The sequence below is a fragment of the Taudactylus pleione genome, unplaced genomic scaffold, assembly GCF_031769625.1.
Source record: "Taudactylus pleione unplaced genomic scaffold, aTauple2 ptg000738l, whole genome shotgun sequence".
In the NCBI taxonomy this organism is placed as follows: domain Eukaryota; kingdom Metazoa; phylum Chordata; class Amphibia; order Anura; family Myobatrachidae; genus Taudactylus; species Taudactylus pleione.
In genome coordinates, this window is record NW_028285140.1 from 586903 (window position 1) to 609307 (window position 22405).

Consider the following 22405-nt stretch of genomic DNA (forward strand, 5'->3'; position numbering starts at 1 on the left):
CTGGTCATCTCCAGATTGGACTACTGTAACCTCCTCCTATCTGGCCTCCCAGACTCCTATCTCTCTCCAATCCTGCCTGTCCTCCATGCTGCTGCTCGGCTCATCCTCCTCTCCAAATGCTCTACATCTGCCTCCCCTCTCCTACAAGCCCTACATTGGCTCCCCTTCCCCTTCAGAGCCCAATTGAAGCTTTGCACACTCACCTAGACAGCTCTCTCCCATTTACATCCCTGACCTCAGCTCCCTTCACTCTCCTGCCAACTGATTATTTCCTCCCACCTCAAATATTTTGCCTGTGCTGCTCCCTACCTCTGGAATTCTCTCCCTCTTCCCGTAATACTCTGCACCTCTCTACAATCCTTCAAACGGGCTCTCAAGACCCACTATTTCATCATAGCCTTCCAGCTCTCATACTAACCCACTGCTCCATGCTCCCTCCTCCCTGTTTATCCCATCTGTGTCGCCCCTGTCTGTCTGCCCCTCCCCTTTACAATGTAAGCTCTCACAAGCAGGGCCCTCATCCCTCATGTGCTTCTCCTTACTTTACTTCTTACCCCCCACCAGGGCACCAAACACTTGGTTGTTTACGCTCTGTTGCATATCTGGGTGTTATGGTCACTAATGTAGCCATGTATTTCATCCATGTCCTTGTCCTATATTGTATCATTTTGTAAGTCACTGGTCACCTATTTGTTTATGTACTGTGTAAGGCGCTGCGGAACACTTGTGGCGCCATATAAATAAAGGATAATAATAATGTGTGAAAAATAATTTTACCTGTAATGCAGATTGTAGCAATTTTGGCTTTTTTCTAGTCTGGTTTTGTGGCTGATAATCTGCACTTTTTTTCTCTCCAAGGATGCGGGTAGACGGATGGCCCTGCTGTTAGAAAGAGAGGTTGAGAATAATACTTGGTGGGGGATGTAAAACAAAAAAAACACACACACACCTGGAGTGGGGGAGTGAAAACTCCCCCTCCGGTGATCCCCGCTAGAACCCACAGTGCATCAGCCTAGTGCTGATGCACTGAGTCTCCCTTCCTGGCCGGATCCACTGGGCATGTGCGGGAACTCACTTGCAGCCTGGAGCACGGCAGCCGCTGCAGCAGGGACAGTGTTGCCCCTGCTGTGGTGATAGAGCAATGACAGCTGCCCCTGTCAGTTGACACCGGACGGTCCGGACCCACATAGTAATACATGGGAAGAAATATGAGTGCACAGAACGTGCGCGGATACCACTTCTTCTCCATATAGTCCCTTCATACATCTCCCCCTTTGTTTCATAGAGGTGAGGTCAGTCTCAGGAGAGCTGGGTCTGGTCAGTCTCAGGAGAGCTGCCGGCGGTGGGGGTGTGTGTGGGTGTTTTATTCAGGGCAAAGGAACAGGAGGCCTATAGTTGCTGTGGCTATAATATCATCAATGCACTGGTCAAGGATAAATAGGTCTCTCTCTCTGGTTGATTGTCTAAAGTCTTTTTATCATCTGCTAGACGCAAACTAACAATGTACTTATTGACTAGTTGGAACCCCCTTCCCAGGATCTCTGAATAAAGCAGTCAACCCACACATCCGAAATGGTGAAAACATTATTTATCAAAATGCATCTGATCAGGATGTAAGCCTTCCCTGTAGGTTCTGTACCTCTTCCTGTAACACACAGGGGGTGATTCAATTCCCGGGTGATGTTACATTGTGCCCCCATCATGTGACTTACCAGTGCCATTATATATATGGGGGGGTGTGAGGATAAATGTGTGATGTGAGGTGATGTAGGAGTGATGTGTGTCAGCGTTATATGCCGTTCCTACATCCCCTCCACATCACACATTATTCTCACACCCCCCATATATTTTATACCACCCGTAAGTCACATGATGTGATGTAGGAACTGCATATAACACTGACACACATCACTCCAACATCACCTCCACATCACACATTTATCCTCACACCCCCCCATATATATTATACCACTCGTAAGTCACATGATGTGATGTAGGAACGGCATATAACACTGACACACATCACTCCAACATCACCTCCACATCACACATTTATCCTCACCCCCCCCATATATTATACCACCCGTAAGTCACATGATGTGATGTAGGAACGGCATATATAACGCTGACACACATCACTCCAACATCACCTCCATATCACACATTTATCCTCTCACCCCCATATATATTATACCACCCGTAAGTCACATGATGTGATGTAGGAACGGCATATATAACGCTGACACACATCACTCCAACATCACCTCCACATCACACATTTATCCTCTCACCCCCATATATATTATACCACCCGTAAGTCACATGATGTGATGTAGGAATGGCATATATAACGCTGACACACATCACTCCAACATCATCTCCACATCACACATTTATCCTCACACCCCCCCTATATATATTATACCACCCGTAAGTCACATGATGTGATGTAGGAATGTTATATAACGCTGACACACATCACTCCAACATCATCTCCACATCACACATTTATCCTCACACCCCCCCTATATATATTATACCACTCATAAGTCACATGATGTGATGTAGGAACGGCATATATAACGCTGACACACATCACTCCAACATCACCTCCACATCACACATTTATCCTCACACCCCCCCTATATATATTATACCACCCGTAAGTCACATGATGTGATGTAGGAATGTTATATAACGCTGACACACATCACTCCAACATCACCTCCACATCACACATTTATCCTCACACCCCCCCTATATATATTATACCACTCATAAGTCACATGATGTGATGTAGGAACGGCATATATAACGCTGACACACATCACTCCAACATCACCTCCTCATCACACATTTATCCTCACACCCCCCCTATATATATTATACCACCCGTAAGTCACATGATGTGATGTAGGAACGGCATATAACGCTGACACACATCACTCCTACATCACCTCCACATCACACATTTATCCTCACACCCCCCCCTATATATATTATACCACTCATAAGTCACATGATGTGATGTAGGAACGGCATATATAACGCTGACACACATCACTCCAACATCACCTCCACATCACACATTTCTCCTCACACCCCCCCTATATATATTATACCACCCGTAAGTCACATGATGTGATGTAGGAACGGCATATAACGCTGACACACATCACTCCAACATCACCTCCTCATCACACATTTATCCTCACACCCCCCATATATATTATACCACTCGTAAGTCACATGATGTGATGTAGGAACGGCATATATAACACTGACACACACTCACTCCAACATCCCCTCACATCACACATTTATCCTCACACCCCCCCCTATATATATTATACCACTCATAAGTCACATGATGTGATGTAGGAACGGCATATATAACACTGACACACATCACTCCAACATCACCTCCACATCACACATTTATCCTCACACCCCCCATATATATATTATACCACTCGTAAGTCACATGATGTGATGTAGGAACGGCATATAACGCTGACACACATCACTCCAACATCACCTCCACATCACACATTTATCCTCACACCCCCCCCTATATATATTATACCACCCGTAAGTCACATGATGTGATGTAGGAACGGCATATATAACGCTGACACACATCACTCCAACATCACCTCCACATCACACATTTATCCTCTCACCCCCCATATATATTATACCACCCGTAAGTCACATGATGTGATGTAGGAACGCCATATAACGCTGACACACATCACTCCAACATCACCTCCACATCACACATTTATCCTCACACCCCCCCTATATATATTATACCACCCGTAAGTCACATGATGTGATGTAGGAACGGCATATATAACGCTGACACACATCACTCCAACATCACCTCCACATCACACATTTATCCTCACACCCCCCCTATATATATTATACCACTCGTAAGTCACATGATGTGATGTAGGAACGGTATATATAACACTGACACACATCACTCCAACATCACCTCCACATCACACATTTATACTCACACCACCCCTATATATATTATACCACCCGTAAGTCACATGATGTGATGTAGGAACGGAATATAACGCTGACACACATCACTCCAACATCACCTCACATTACACATTTATCCTCACTCCCCCTATATATATTATACCACCCGTAAGTCACATGATGTGATGTAGGAACGGCATATAACGCTGACACACATCACTCCAACATCACCTCACATCACACATTTATCCTCACACCCCCCATATATATTATACCACTCGTAAGTCACATGATGTGATGTAGGAACGGCATATATAACGCTGACACACACTCACTCCTACATCCCTCACATCACGTATTTATACTCACACCCCCCATATATTATACCACTCGTAAGTCACATGATGTGATGTAGGAACGGCATATATATAACGCTGACACACATCACTCCTACATCACCTCCACATCACACATTTATCCTCACACCCCCCATATATATTATACCACTCGTAAGTCACATGATGTGATGTAGGAACGGCATATAACGCTGACACACATCACTCCAACATCACCTCCACATCACACATTTATCCTCACACCCCCCCTATATATATTATACCACCCGTAAGTCACATGATGTGATGTAGGAACGGCATATATAACGCTGACACACATCACTCCAACATCACCTCCACATCACACATTTATCCTCATACCCCCCCCTATATATATTATACCACTCGTAAGTCACATGATGTGATGTAGGAACGGCATATAACGCTGACACACATCACTCCAACCTCACCTCACATCACACATTTATCCTCACACCCCCCCTATATATATTATACCACCCGTAAGTCACATGATGTGATGTAGGAACGGCATATATAACACTGACACACATCACTCCAACATCACCTCCACATCACACATTTATCCTCACACCCCCCCTATATATATTATACCACTCATAAGTCACATGATTTGATGTAGGAACGGCATATAACGCTGACACACATCACTCCAACATCACCTCCTCATCACACATTTCTCCTCATACCCCCCCCCTATATATTATATCACTCGTAAGTCACATGATGTGATGTAGGAACGGCATATAACGCTGACACACATCACTCCAACATCACCTCCTCATCACACATTTATCCTCACACCCCCCCTATATATATTATACCACCCGTAAGTCACATGATGTGATGTAGGAACGGCATATAACGCTGACACACATCACTCCAACATCACCTCCACATCACACATTTATCCTCACACCCCCCTATATATATTATACCACCCGTAAGTCACATGATGTGATGTAGGAACGGCATATAACGCTGACACACATCCCTCCAACATCACCTCCTCATCACACATTTATCCTCACACCCCCCATATATATTATACCACCCGTAAGTCACATGATGTGATGTAGGAACGGCATATAACGCTGACACACATCACTCCAACATCACCTCCACATCACACATTTATCCTCACACCCCCCCTATATATATTATACCACTCGTAAGTCACATGATGTGATGTAGGAACGGCATATATAACACTGACACACATCACTCCAACATCTCCTCCACATCACACATTTATACTCACACCCCCCCTATATATATTATACCACCCGTAAGTCACATGATGTGATGTAGGAACGGCATATATAACGCTGACACACATCACTCCAACATCACCTCCACATCACACATTTATCCTCACACCCCCCCTATATATATTATACCACTCATAAGTCACATGATGTGATGTAGGAACGGCATATAACGCTGACACACATCACTCCAACATCACCTCCTCATCACACATTTATCCTCATACCCCCCCCCTATATATTATATCACTCGTAAGTCACATGATGTGATGTAGGAACGGCATATAACGCTGACACACATCACTCCAACATCACCTCCTCATCACACATTTATCCTCACACCCCCCCTATATATATTATACCACTCGTAAGTCACATGATGTGATGTAGGAACGGTATATATAACACTGACACACATCACTCCAACATCACCGCCACATCACACATTTATACTCACACCCCCCCTATATATATTATACCACCCGTAAGTCACATGATGTGATGTAGGAACGGCATATAACGCTGACACACATCACTCCAACATCACCTCCTCATCACACATTTATCCTCACACCCCCCATATATATTATACCACTCGTAAGTCACATGATGTGATGTAGGAACGGAATATAACGCTGACACACATCACTCCAACATCACCTCACATTACACATTTATCCTCACACTCCCCCTATATATATTATACCACCCGTAAGTCACATGATGTGATCTAGGAACGGCATATAACGCTGACACACATCACTCCAACATCACCTCACATTACACATTTATCCTCACTCCCCCTATATATATTATACCACCCGTAAGTCACATGATGTGATGTAGGAACGGCATATAACGCTGACACACATCACTCCAACATCACCTCCTCATCACACATTTATCCTCACACCCCCCCTATATATATTATACCACTCGTAAGTCACATGATGTGATGTAGGAACGGCATATATAACACTGACACACACTCACTCCAACATCCCCTCACATCACACATTTATCCTCACACCCCCCCTATATATATTATACCACTCATAAGTCACATGATGTGATGTAGGAACAGCATATATAACACTGACACACATCACTCCAACATCACCTCCACATCACACATTTATCCTCACACCCCCCATATATATATTATACCACTCGTAAGTCACATGATGTGATGTAGGAACGGCATATAACGCTGACACACATCACTCCAACATCACCTCCACATCACACATTTATCCTCACACCCCCCCTATATATATTATACCACCCGTAAGTCACATGATGTGATGTAGGAACGGCATATATAACGCTGACACACATCACTCCAACATCACCTCCACATCACACATTTATCCTCTCACCCCCATATATATTATACCACCCGTAAGTCACATGATGTGATGTAGGAACGCCATATAACGCTGACACACATCACTCCAACATCACCTCCACATCACACATTTATCCTCACACCCCCCCTATATATATTATACCACCCGTAAGTCACATGATGTGATGTAGGAACGCCATATAACGCTGACACACATCACTCCAACATCACCTCCACATCACACATTTATCCTCACACCCCCCCTATATATATTATACCACCCGTAAGTCACATGATGTGATGTAGGAACGGCATATATAACGCTGACACACATCACTCCAACATCACCTCCACATCACACATTTATCCTCACACCCCCCCTATATATATTATACCACTCGTAAGTCACATGATGTGATGTAGGAACGGTATATATAACACTGACACACATCACTCCAACATCACCTCCACATCACACATTTATACTCACACCACCCCTATATATATTATACCACCCGTAAGTCACATGATGTGATGTAGGAACGGAATATAACGCTGACACACATCACTCCAACATCACCTCACATTACACATTTATCCTCACTCCCCCTATATATATTATACCACCCGTAAGTCACATGATGTGATGTAGGAACGGCATATAACGCTGACACACATCACTCCAACATCACCTCACATCACACATTTATCCTCACACCCCCCATATATATTATACCACTCGTAAGTCACATGATGTGATGTAGGAACGGCATATATAACGCTGACACACACTCACTCCTACATCCCTCACATCACGTATTTATACTCACACCCCCCATATATTATACCACTCGTAAGTCACATGATGTGATGTAGGAACGGCATATATATAACGCTGACACACATCACTCCTACATCACCTCCACATCACACATTTATCCTCACACCCCCCATATATATTATACCACTCGTAAGTCACATGATGTGATGTAGGAACGGCATATAACGCTGACACACATCACTCCAACATCACCTCCACATCACACATTTATCCTCACACCCCCCCATATATATTATACCACCCGTAAGTCACATGATGTGATGTAGGAACGGCATATATAACGCTGACACACATCACTCCAACATCACCTCCACATCACACATTTATCCTCATACCCCCCCCTATATATATTATACCACTCGTAAGTCACATGATGTGATGTAGGAACGGCATATAACGCTGACACACATCACTCCAACCTCACCTCACATCACACATTTATCCTCACACCCCCCCTATATATATTATACCACCCGTAAGTCACATGATGTGATGTAGGAACGGCATATATAACACTGACACACATCACTCCAACATCACCTCCACATCACACATTTATCCTCACACCCCCCCTATATATATTATACCACTCATAAGTCACATGATTTGATGTAGGAACGGCATATAACGCTGACACACATCACTCCAACATCACCTCCTCATCACACATTTCTCCTCATACCCCCCCCCCTATATATTATATCACTCGTAAGTCACATGATGTGATGTAGGAACGGCATATAACGCTGACACACATCACTCCAACATCACCTCCTCATCACACATTTATCCTCACACCCCCCCTATATATATTATACCACCCGTAAGTCACATGATGTGATGTAGGAACGGCATATAACGCTGACACACATCACTCCAACATCACCTCCACATCACACATTTATCCTCACACCCCCCTATATATATTATACCACCCGTAAGTCACATGATGTGATGTAGGAACGGCATATAACGCTGACACACATCCCTCCAACATCACCTCCTCATCACACATTTATCCTCACACCCCCCATATATATTATACCACCCGTAAGTCACATGATGTGATGTAGGAACGGCATATATAACGCTGACACACATCACTCCAACATCACCTCCACATCACACATTTATCCTCACACCCCCCCTATATATATTATACCACTCGTAAGTCACATGATGTGATGTAGGAACGGCATATATAACACTGACACACATCACTCCAACATCTCCTCCACATCACACATTTATACTCACACCCCCCCTATATATATTATACCACCCGTAAGTCACATGATGTGATGTAGGAACGGCATATATAACGCTGACACACATCACTCCAACATCACCTCCACATCACACATTTATCCTCACACCCCCCCTATATATATTATACCACTCATAAGTCACATGATGTGATGTAGGAACGGCATATAACGCTGACACACATCACTCCAACATCACCTCCTCATCACACATTTATCCTCATACCCCCCCCCTATATATTATATCACTCGTAAGTCACATGATGTGATGTAGGAACGGCATATAACGCTGACACACATCACTCCAACATCACCTCCTCATCACACATTTATCCTCACACCCCCCCTATATATATTATACCACCCGTAAGTCACATGATGTGATGTAGGAACGGCATATAACGCTGACACACATCACTCCAACATCACCTCCACATCACACATTTATCCTCACACCCCCCATATATATTATACCACTCGTAAGTCACATGATGTGATGTAGGAACGGCATATATATAACGCTGACACACATCACTCCTACATCCCTCACATCCAGGGCCAGATTAACAATGGGGCGGGTGGAGCTGCAGCTCCAGGCCTCCCCATCAAAATAGGCCCACAGGATCTGCGGTAGACAGGAAAAAAATATTGCCTGTTATAACCAGCCAGCTGCCGTCCGACCGAAGCCCATCCGCTCCCTCCCGATCTCCAGACCGTCCACAGTTTAATCAATGGGCATACATCCACAGCACAGTAGCTGTGCCCCTCGCTGCTCTGCATTGTGTCATGTGCCAGCGCCTCCGCCACTTCGCATGACGTTATGTACAAGCCTTCCAAGCCCGCACCAGCGGTACTACTAGCAGTGGCAAATGCAGGATTTTTAGAGGAGGGTTTCCAAATGCTTGATTTTAGAGTGAGTGTGGCCAGTCCATGAATAATTAGCACTTAACCATCTTTAATATGTGTTATACAAAGTGTAATGTGCGTCATAATTCCAGCATATCAAAGACCAGAGATCACAGTAAGCCATTAAATGTGACAATAGGGCCAACCTGCCAGAGCTAAATGTTTTTATTTCAGATGTGTGCTCCATTCCCGAATATTTGAGCAAGTCCGGGAGTCTGGGGGTGCAGCAGAAGAACCTAGCACTGCCCTGGGCATATATGTACATATTGGTCTTCTTATGCACTGAATAGTGTATTATACTGTATTAATAATTTACCCTATTGATGGTCTATAGCATTGCACCCATAACAGTGCATGTTTTTCAGATCTCCTAGTTGGTGCACAGGTGTATTTAATACTGGCTGACACATATTAAAAGATCAACAGGGGGTGCTATTTATTTCATTTGTGATTCTGAGAAGAACATGCAGTAAAATTATTTTATTTTACAATTTCTACTGTGGTTATGGGCTGGGGAGGGGGGTTTCCAGGCAACCGGAAACCCCCCCTGCGTTTGCCTATGACTAGTACCCACATCATCCTTCTGCAAAAGATCCGTCTACCCGTCTGGTGCGTGTCGCAGTTACTATGGAGCGGGGAGAAGCACACCATCACACTGCAGCCGGAGGTACCATCTCACACTGCCCGAGCACAGCTTTAATAAAGCCTGCACTGCTGAGACAGCACTGTAGACACCAGCCCACATGTAGCACCCGAACTGCCGAACAGCAGTAACTCTTACAAACAACCCCCTAGGACCCTCATCTCCACCGCATCAACCCCAGTGAACGTTACTGAGTGTTACCTATTCATTGTATTCACAAATTGTTTGACACCCCTGCCAGAATCCCTCTGACATAAGCTAGATATAAGAGCTATCAAACCCTTATATTGAGGAATCGGCTGAGAATAATATTTCCACCCCAGTCATATCTACTATAGTATACTATTCCTGCTACTATTCAGCTGTGTTTAAAATTAATTTGAATAAAATACAATTTGTTTTTAGACATCTCATTTGTCACTGTACATGTGTATTCTACCATTAGCTATTGTGTCTTCCACAACACACATCGTCTACCCTGACACTCCTCCCCTCGCGCCGTCGCTCGTCGCGGCAGGCATCGGCACCCCCGCTTGTTCATGAAAACACACTGATACTTTTCAAAAAATGCATGTAGCCATAGGGATCACTGGGCCTGATTCAGAGCCGCTCGCTAGATGCGATCGCTCGCACGATGTGTATGCAAATTGCGTAGCCAGTGCTAACGCACAGCAATGCATTAGCAAGCCCAGTATTTCTTAGAGAGCGATCACATAGTGTATGCAGACACCCACCAGCCTGTTTTAAGACGCCCACTTGTGCACGTCATGTCCAGTAAGTGTATGCAACCATCGGTACATCGGATGCTATCGCAGCGCTTGAGGTTGACCTTACCCTGCCGCAAGCACTGCGAGCACTTCAGTGTAAAAACGAGCCAGGTTACATGTACTATGATGGTGCCTTATAATTATACACACCTCTAAAACACCATTGAGATGCTCAGGCACGCCTGCGTTTGCACCTCCCCCGTTTTTAATGGCCAGCCCCTGTTACCACCTACAAATGGCTTCCCCTGTCACTCACTGTGCTGGGCTGTCTATGCGCAGCGAGCGAACGCATTGTGAACGTTCGCTAAGGTATGTACATGCGCACTGCGATACATACGCACAATGCATACACACTGGATACCATCAGCAGCAGCGACGGAATGCATCTTAGCGAGCGGGTCTGAATCAGGCCCATTGTGCCTTATAGCCAATGCAGGGGAATTATACTAATGTTCCAATTTAAATTTATATAATCTGTTTTTTGTTTTTTTTATAAAACTGCTTCTAATGGGGGTAAGGTGCAATCAGGGAGATTGCTAGACTCTTCAGGGAGCCAGGGAGATTGCTACTATTTCTAGGAGTCTACCTGACATCACTAAGTGACACCTATGCTCTTCAGTAACAGCGTTTCACATTTACATAATAACTACATCTCTCATATATACGGCACTAATCAAACCCCCCCACTATGATGACACACAAAAGGCCCATCATAAATTTCAGCTCCAGGCCCATGCGAACCTTTATCTGGCACTGCTCACATCACGTATTTATACTCACCCCCCCATATATATTATACCTCTCGTAAGTCACATGATGTGATGTAGGAACGGCATATAACGCTGACACACATCACTCCAACATCACCTCACATTATACATTTATCCTCACACCCCCCATATATATATTATACCACCCGTAAGTCACATGATGTGATGTAGGAACGGCATATAACGCTGACACACATCACTCCAACATCCCCTCACATCACACATTTATCCTCACACCCCCCATATATATTATACCACCCGTAAGTCACATGATGTGATGTAGGAATGTTATATAACGCTGACACACATCACTCCAACATCACCTCCACATCACACATTTATCCTCACACCCCCCCTATATATATTATACCACCCGTAAGTCACATGATGTGATGTAGGAACGGTATATATAACACTGACACACATCACTCCTACATCACCTCACATTACACATTTATCCTCACCCCCCATATATATTATACCACCCGTAAGTCACATGATGTGATGTAGGAACGGCATATAACGCTGACACACATCACTCCAACATCCCCTCACATCACACATTTATCCTCACACCCCCCATATATATTATACCACCCGTAAGTCACATGATGTGATGTAGGAATGTTATATAACGCTGACACACATCACTCCAACATCACCTCCACATCACACATTTATCCTCACACCCACCCTATATATATTAAACCACTCGTAAGTCACATGATGTGATGTAGGAACGGCATATAACGCTGACACACATCACTCCTACATCACCTCACATTACACATTTATCCTCACCCCCCATATATATTATACCACCCGTAAGTCACATGATGTGATGTAGGAATGCTATATAACGCTGACACACATCACTCCAACATCATCTCCACATCACACATTTATCCTCACACCCCCCCTATATATATTAAACCACTCGTAAGTCACATGATGTGATGTAGGAACGGCATATAACGCTGACACACATCACTCCAACATCACCTCCACATCACACATTTATCCTCACACCCCCCCTATATATATTATACCACCCGTAAGTCACATGATGTGATGTAGGAACGGCATATAACGCTGACACACATCACTCCAACATCACCTCCACATCACACATTTATCCTCACACCCCCCATATATATTATACCACTCGTATGTCACATGATGTGATGTAGGAACGGCATATATAACGCTGACACACATCACTCCAACATCCCTCACATCACGTATTTATACTCACACCCCCCCATGTATATTATACCACTCGTAAGTCACATGATGTGATGTAGGAACGGCATATATATAACGCTGACACACATCACTCCTACATCACCTCCACATCACACATTTATCCTCACACCCCCCCCTATATATTATACCACTCGTAAGTCACATGATGTGATGTAGGAACGGCATATAACGCTGACACACATCACTCCAACATCACCTCCTCATCACACATTTATCCTCACATCCCCCCCTATATATTATACCACTCGTAAGTCACATGATGTGATGTAGGAACGGCATATAACGCTGACACACATCACTCCTACATCCCTCACATCACGTATTTATACTCACACCCCCAATATATTATACCACTCGTAAGTCACATGATGTGATGTAGGAACGGCATATAACGCTGACACACATCACTCCAACACCACCTCCACATCACACATTTATCCTCACACCCCCCCATATATTATACCACCCGTAAGTCACATGATGTGATGTAGGAACGGCATATAACGCTGACACACACTCACTCCAACATCCCCTCACATCACACATTTATCCTCGCACCCCCCATATATATTATACCACCCGTAAGTCACATGATGTGATGTAGGAACGGCATATAACGCTGACACACATCACTCCAACATCCCCTCACATCACACATTTATCCTCACACCCCCCATATATATTATACCACTCGTAAGTCACATGATGTGGTGTAGGAATGGCATATATAACGCTGACACACATCACTCCTACATCACCTCCACATCACACATTTATCCTCACACCCCCCCTATATATTATACCACTCGTAAGTCACATGATGTGATGTAGGAACGGCATATAACGCTGACACACATCACTCCAACATCACCTCCTCATCACACATTTATCCTCACATCCCCCCCTATATATTATACCACTCGTAAGTCACATGATGTGATGTAGGAACGGCATATAACGCTGACACACATCACTCCAACACCACCTCCACATCACACATTTATCCTCACACCCCCCCCATATATTATACCACCCGTAAGTCACATGATGTGATGTAGGAACAGCATATAACGCTGACACACACTCACTCCAACATCCCCTCACATCACACATTTATCCTCGCACCCCCCATATATATTATACCACCCGTAAGTCACATGATGTGATGTAGGAACGGCATATAACGCTGACACACATCACTCCAACATCCCCTCACATCACACATTTATCCTCACACCCCCATATATATTATACCACTCGTAAGTCACATGATGTGGTGTAGGAATGGCATATATAACGCTGACACACATCACTCCAACATCACCTCCACATCACACATTTATCCTCACACCCCCCCTATATATATTATACCACCCGTAAGTCACATGATGTGATGTAGGAACGCCATATAACGCTGACACACATCACTCCAACATCACCTCTTCATCACACATTTATCCTCACACCCCCCTATATATATTATACCACCCGTAAGTCACATGATGTGATGTAGGAACGGCATATATAACGCTGACACACACTCACTCCAACATCACCTCACATTACACATTTATCCTCACACTCCCCCTATATATATTATACCACCCGTAAGTCACATGATGTGATGTAGGAACGGCATATAACGCTGACACACATCACTCCAACATCACCTCCACATCACACATTTATCCTCACACCCCCCCTATATATATTATACCACCCGTAAGTCACATGATGTGATGTAGGAACGGCATATAACGCTGACACACATCACTCCAACATCACCTCCTCATCACACATTTATCCTCACACCCCCATATATATTATACCACTCGTAAGTCACATGATGTGATGTAGGAACGGCATATAACGCTGACACACATCACTCCAACATCACCTCCACATCACACATTTATCCTCACCCCCCATATATATTATACCACTCGTAAGTCACATGATGTGATGTAGGAACGGCATATATAACACTGACACACATCACTCCAACATCACCTCCACATCACACATTTATCCTCACCCCCCATATATATTATACCACTCGTAAGTCACATGATGTGATGTATGAACGGCATATAACACTGACACACATCACTCCAACATCACCACCACATTACACATTTATCCTCACAGCCCCCATATATATTATACCACTCGTAAGTCACATGATGTGATGTAGGAACGGCATATAACGCTGAAACACATCACTCCAACCTCACCTCACATTACACATTTATCCTCAGCCTCCCCCATATATAGACAGACACTGCAGTTCAAAGCACATCTATGAAGCATTGCCACTCACTACTGAGTCACAGTACTTGTGTGATATGGACACAGAGGGCTAAGGCCCAAGGAATCACGGTGCTTATAGCCTTATACACAGAGGACTAGGGTCCAAGGAGTCATGGTGCTTTTAGCCTTATACACAGAGGGCTAGGGTCCAAGGAGTCGCGGTGCTTATAGCCGTATACACAGAGGACTAGGGTCCAAGGAGTCAAGGTGCTCTTATACACAGATGGCTTATGCCCTAGTAGTCATGGTGTTTGTATAAAGTGGGCTAAGGATCAATTAGTCACAGTGCTTTTATACACAGAGGGATTATGCCCAAGAAGTCAGTGCTTGTAGAGTACAGCCCAAAATGTCCACTGAACCCTCTGGATAGTACAGGGACAGGCTAATATAGCAGAATAAGTGCAGCATACTGCTGTGTGCGCCTCCGATCAGCCCCCGCCAGTCCCGACTCCCTCCCTCCTAAGACCTCTACTAACATACAGAGCTCAGCCCCAAGGCCTCTACTAACATACAAAGCTCAGCCCCAAGGCCTCTACTAACATACAGAGCTCAGCCCCAAGGCCTCTACTAACATACAAAGCTCAGCCCCAAGGCCTCTACTAACATACAGAGCTCAGCCCCAAGGCCTCTACTAACATGCAGAGCTCAGCTCTGCACAGCGTCAAGATTGAAATGGCGCAGAGTCCCGGGCGACACCCCTTATATCGAGACCGAACGTCACCCAAGTCTCGCGAGAATCAGATGTTGACCTCGAGGTGGAATCCAAACCAGACAGGAACACCTGAGCTTGCGCTCAGGTGTACTCGGATTCCACCTGTTCGGAGCAGTTTGGATTATTTGAGCTCCCCCTGCCCAGCTGCCTATATAATCAGTGTCAGGAGAGAGACTCACCTGTGTGATGCTCATGTTGGTATTCTCTGCCATGGTGCAGCCAATGTCCTACAAGAGATATTATACAGTACATTACCAAATAGGTAGAATATTCATCTCTGCCCTACATACAGTAGGGATCAGCCATTTCTAATGGTTACGTTTATCTACAATAAGTCAGCGGTGCTCAATCCATGCTGTCTTTAGCTGGGTACAAAGTCTATAGAAAGGAGAAGGATCTGCCTTGTCAGTGGTAGCGAAACGCGCATCAGCGTTTATGCTATGTGCTTGTAAACCTCGAGTACCTTAATGTTATTACATGTGTGTTTGAATTAATTACCTTTGCTGCTGAATCATGACTGCAGCCGAGTAATCTAAATTGTATCTGCATGCAGTGACACAAATAAGAGAAGACCACTTATAAATTTAGAAACAAGTACTACAGGACTTGCAAAATGGAAGGAGGTTTTCCCACAAATCCCCATAGAGTCTATTGCTCTTTCATGTTTTAAAATGAACAAACAATTGGGATCAGTATCTTATGCTGAAATGCATCTAAAAATATTACACACAGCATACTACACCCCTAAATTGAAATATATTATTGGTGATGCGCCTGATGCCAATTGTTATAAATGCTCAGCGCCTAACGCTGACATCGTACATTGCCTATGGGACTGTCCACAGGTACAAGTTTTCTAGGAGAAACTTAATAATTATATTAAAGAAATTCTAAAAATTGATTTTGTGATTCTTAGAGAATGGGCATTTTGGAATATTTCGGAAAACACATTCTCAGAGATTGACTAAGGGACATAAGCTACTTATGACCAAATTGATGGCAGCAGCTAAAAAGACCATTCTCTCACAATGGATCGACCCTCACCCACCTACCCTTACATTATTACACCCTAGAATTATATTTTTGTTTACAATGGATTGGACAGAGACGTCCACTAATAAAGAAAAATATGCTGAAAGATTTTTTGGCATATGGTTGCCCTATGTTCGTACTCTTTCCCCATCACTTAAAGACTCCATACGAAATTGCTTCCAACTAACATCATGGTATAATTTGGAAGTGCTTGATAATGGCCTCCCTTTTTGACTTAACTCAATCTATGATTTTGATCTATGTCATTAATGGTAACCGATTTACTGACAGTATTAGTATATGTAACGATGTATGTAAATGTTTCTTATATGTGCAACTACAATTTATATCTGGATTTCCGTACTGCAAATATTATAACTATTTTGTTGTATGATCGTTCTTGCAAAGTGATTGTTCTATTTACTATGTTGAAGATGATTGTGCATATATCTGTACTACAATATTTTGTTGCCCTAACAATAAAAATTATTTTGAAATAACAAATAAGAGAAGAGCAGTGTTATGTCAAATGTTTAATAAGAACGGCTTTTGTGTATACAGGGGAAAACAATACCCCATAAGCAGTAGGCTGATAAAGAACAGCACTGAGTTAAATTAGTTTGGGAGGATAATTATCCCATTGATCCCCGTTATATCATGTTTTGAGATTTGAATCACGTTATTTGCAGCATTATATTGCTATTTATAATTAACCAATCAATTCTCAGCAGGACACAGTGCTATTGCTACTGCTGTAATAAGAAAAACTCAATTATTGGGGATACATACACAGAGTATTTAGATTCATACCATAGAATATAAAATTATTAATCCTGTCCATTATATACTATAGAAGCCTGCATTGTGAGATCGAAATATGCTAATTGACATTGTTATTGGGGATACTAGATACAACTTACATAATTTATTATTTTTGAACAAAGGGATTTATACCAATGGTGGAATAAATGGAACACACACTGTCCTACTAAAACAGAGGGCCTGATTCAGACCTGCTCGCCAGCACGGAGCGCTCGCAAGCGGGTCGATGTTGGCCCAGTGCGCATGCGCACGGCAGACCCGGCTCAGTCATGCGCATGCGTGAGACCCAGATAGCGATGGGCAAGCCGTCGCTATGGGTCTCGCTACAAAGGGGGCGTGCTGTCGATGGTGAGTGACAGCACGCCCCCTTTGGTGGGCGTGCCGGGGGCATGGCTGGCCAGATGGAGGTGTTCCCATGGGAACACCTACCATCTGGGGCCGGCCCCACTGACATCACAAGTGATGTCAGTGGGAGTGCTTTTGGCTCTGATAGAGCCAAAAGCACTCCAGGGATTGCGGCAACGAGACCCTACCGCAAGGGTCTCGTCGCAAGCCCGATGGTCGCGATGGTCTTGACCATCGCGACCATCTTCCTGGCCGCTCGCTATAGCTGTGGGTGGTCACCGACAGCGATACGAGCGGCCAGGAGGCCGCTCTAAAATTAAGATGGATGGCCCTGATTCAGAGCGAGCGCTCTGTCATAGCGTCCGGCTCTGAATCAGGGCCAGAGCTAGATATCTGACTGTGAATAAGCTGAGACATATTGCTACATATGCTATTACTAAGTATCAACATTTATAACAAACACTGACTGACACTCCTGTAACAATATCAGGCTAGTACATACAGTAGATCTATTGAGAGAGTGTACACAGCTAGAAACATTTGATGATTAGCACAGTCCTATAATTATAGTCATATAATATATGCTCATGGAATATGGACAGAATATGAATTGTGAGGATTATTAATAGGCACAGGAGTTTTTGTTACACATTTCTTTACTTTAATCACTATTTTCTTATTGTCTTTTCATATAATATATTTCGCTAGTTTTATATACTTATATTTTTTATATGCAGATTAATAAAAGTTATATTTTATCTATATGAAGTGGGCCATATGCAGATCCTTCTCCTTTCCATAGAGTGTATACCATATTTATCTGTGGCAGCACCCCCAATATCCAGAAGGAAATGTATTAAATAGATTGAGAATATTACATTTTGGGGATACTTTTATAATAAATGGTCATATTTCCTGTGCAATAGAAAAATTTTTTCTTGTTTCCCCTTTAGCTGGGTACACACTAGGACGACGAGTGTTGTATTATGTATATATAACATTATTAGATTGGTCCTGTGCTGTCACAGGTGTCACCTCCTATACAGAGCTCCAGCGACACCTAGTGGTGCAGCTCAGAATCACAGCTTCTTTTCCTACAATCTGATATTGTGCAATCGTAGTGATTTGGCGGCTTTGTGTTATAATACTTAGCCTGACAATAAGGCCAATGCTTGGTTCATTATTATTATTGCTGTGTACATCAGGTAGGTTGGTGGAATGTCCACATTACACCCACTGAAGCCGCTGTCATTGTCTGACCCAGCTCACACCACAACTTACATCCTGATGTTACATTACATATAGTGTCATTTATTCTGTCAGGTGCATAATGCTGATAATAACAAGGTATATGGTATAATGCAGGTGCTCTGTTCTGCAGCAACTGTGTGACTGACCCATATACTGTCTGTGGACCTGATTCAGCAAGGATCACCATTTTGCTAACGCACATGCAACGCAGTTGCTAATATCAGCGATGATATGCACGTGCATTGCGATCGCAGTATAGCTTTGCAATCACAGCCTCACATAAGGACGCCAACTTCCCCTTATACATATCCGTAATACTTAGCAGAATAGCAAAACCAATTGTACAATCAAGCACCATCGGACTCATACGCACACTTGCACAAGCCCTGACCTTACCCAGAAATTGCTAACAGCCACGCACGCTATGAGACCTCACACTGCGCAGTGTATAATTTACGCATGCCCCTGCAGCGACATTCAAATGCACTAGCACACCTGTGGTCCGACGATGACCCCCCCCCACAAACAGCACTTCCTATCACTCTATGGGTCTGCATAGCCTCTGCGATCGCAGTCCCGATTGAGTCTGGTTCACGCACTGCAAATTAATCGACCTATTGTGTGCTTATTAGCAACTGCGATACTTGCTGAATCAGGCCTTGTATTTCTAGATCTTTTACTATATATAAATGTTCTCTATAAGCTGAGCAATCTGATAAAGAAAATGTGAGGAGGACTCAGCTGCTGAATTTTCCCTGATATATCAAGGAGACATTTTAACTAGAGCCCTTTTCATAACAGATCCACCTGTACTCTAGAGATTATAAATTATGGAGGACAGGAACTTCCTAAAGACTAATGCCGTGTATCCACATAGCTATATAAGCAAGCGATTGCACCATAATGACGGTATTATCGTGCAATCACTTGCAAATCGAACATGCATCGGGTAATCTCATAAGTGTGCATAGGTAAATGTGGGGGGGCCGGTTGTCTGCAAATCCCTCTCCCCGTCCTGCACCATGATGACCACAATAGAAGTAGCAGATAATAATATAGCTGCATGATTTTAAGATCCTCTCAGTGTAACAAATGAAATAAATCACACCACCTGTTGATCTTTTAAAATGTGTCAGCCAGTAATGAATATGCTTGTATCTGGAAAATATGCACTGCATACTTACCTACATTCTAAATCCCAACCCTGGAGAAGCCCCGAAGAGGATATCCTGTGACAACATCATTTGGGTGTGGAGCCGGACTGTATACATCATAAGGCCGATATAATACATATACCCCAATACACTATGTATGACGCATATTAAAGTTGGGTAAGTGCTAATTATGCTCTCTTCATGGACTGGCCACGGAACCCCCCCCCCCTCTAAAAAACCTGAAAACACTTTCATGACTATATAGATACCAGTATTTACAGACACAGTATAATAAGAAAATTAAACTCATTACTTGCTTTTAGACACTAACAGCCGTCCCCCTTGTGCGTCCTTCCTCCTGGTAATTATGTTTTCACCAGCTGCACAGACAGGTAATAACGGATTACATCAGGTTTCCTCTATACCGTATATATAGCGAGATAAGAGCCGCGCCCCGGTCACTGCTCACATTACTGACTCATGGAAACTGAAAGTAACAGAAAGTGCGGGAAACATCAATTTGAAACTTGTCTAAGCCCAGTGGGAGGGATTGTACAGTATAATGAGCATATGACGTATACCTGAATATACAGAGGGGATTGGGTGGTTTACTAACATAAGATCTGGTCAGAGTTCTTCTGATGATAGAAGGCAGGGTCTAGAAGTACAATGTAAAAAAAAAATTAATATATATATATATACATATACACACACACACACACACACACACACACACACACACATACTTGTATTTGTGACCTTGTCAGGAACCATGACTGGAACATCCCTTACGGGTACACCTTTTTCACATCACTTCAACAGCTGGAAGAGCAGGCTGGTGCATGCTGACACAAATCAATATCACATCACCCAGTGTAGATGTAACATAAAAGTATGATAGCAAGGACTAGAGACCATTGAACCTCATGGGGACCTAATTAGGTATTAATACCCCTTGGGGGTGCCCTTTGCTACAGGGTTTTACCAAAGAGAAAGGATGCTTCAGTTTGACCAACAGAAATTTTATTCATGCTATAGTTTTTCTCATGATAGCAGTAATACGGTTTTTTATGTAGTACTTGACAGATAGCCAGTCCCGAGACTTTAGAGCCTGTGCCTCAGCCCTAATGCAGGCATCACAATCTTTTTTTGCCGGGTACTTTGCAGGATAGGATGCACCGCATCAGGTGTCTCTCATCAGCTGCTACTTCTGCACTGCTCCATGGTTTCTTTTTGGCACCCTTGCAGACACCTGTGCATGAGAGATAAAAAATTAGACACCCACAAAGCCAACTGATGCCTTCGCCACCACCATCACCCTTGCCCAAATAG

At 43.6% G+C, this 22405-nt stretch overlaps 1 protein-coding gene across 1 annotated transcript in view; it reads right to left on the bottom strand.

The window, feature by feature from the left end:
- Window positions 1-21507, bottom strand: part of LOC148477174 (uncharacterized) — a 167147-nt gene extending 145640 nt beyond the window's left edge. The window contains exons 1-3 of the mRNA XM_088457085.1: window positions 21391-21507; window positions 16649-16696; window positions 778-882 (exon numbers count right to left, since the gene is read on the bottom strand). Of these exons, the coding sequence (XP_088313211.1) occupies window positions 778-882; window positions 16649-16681 (138 nt within the window). The 5' untranslated portion in view covers window positions 16682-16696; window positions 21391-21507. The remainder of the gene's footprint in view (window positions 1-777; window positions 883-16648; window positions 16697-21390) is intronic.
- Between the last annotated feature and the right edge of the window lie 898 nt (window positions 21508-22405).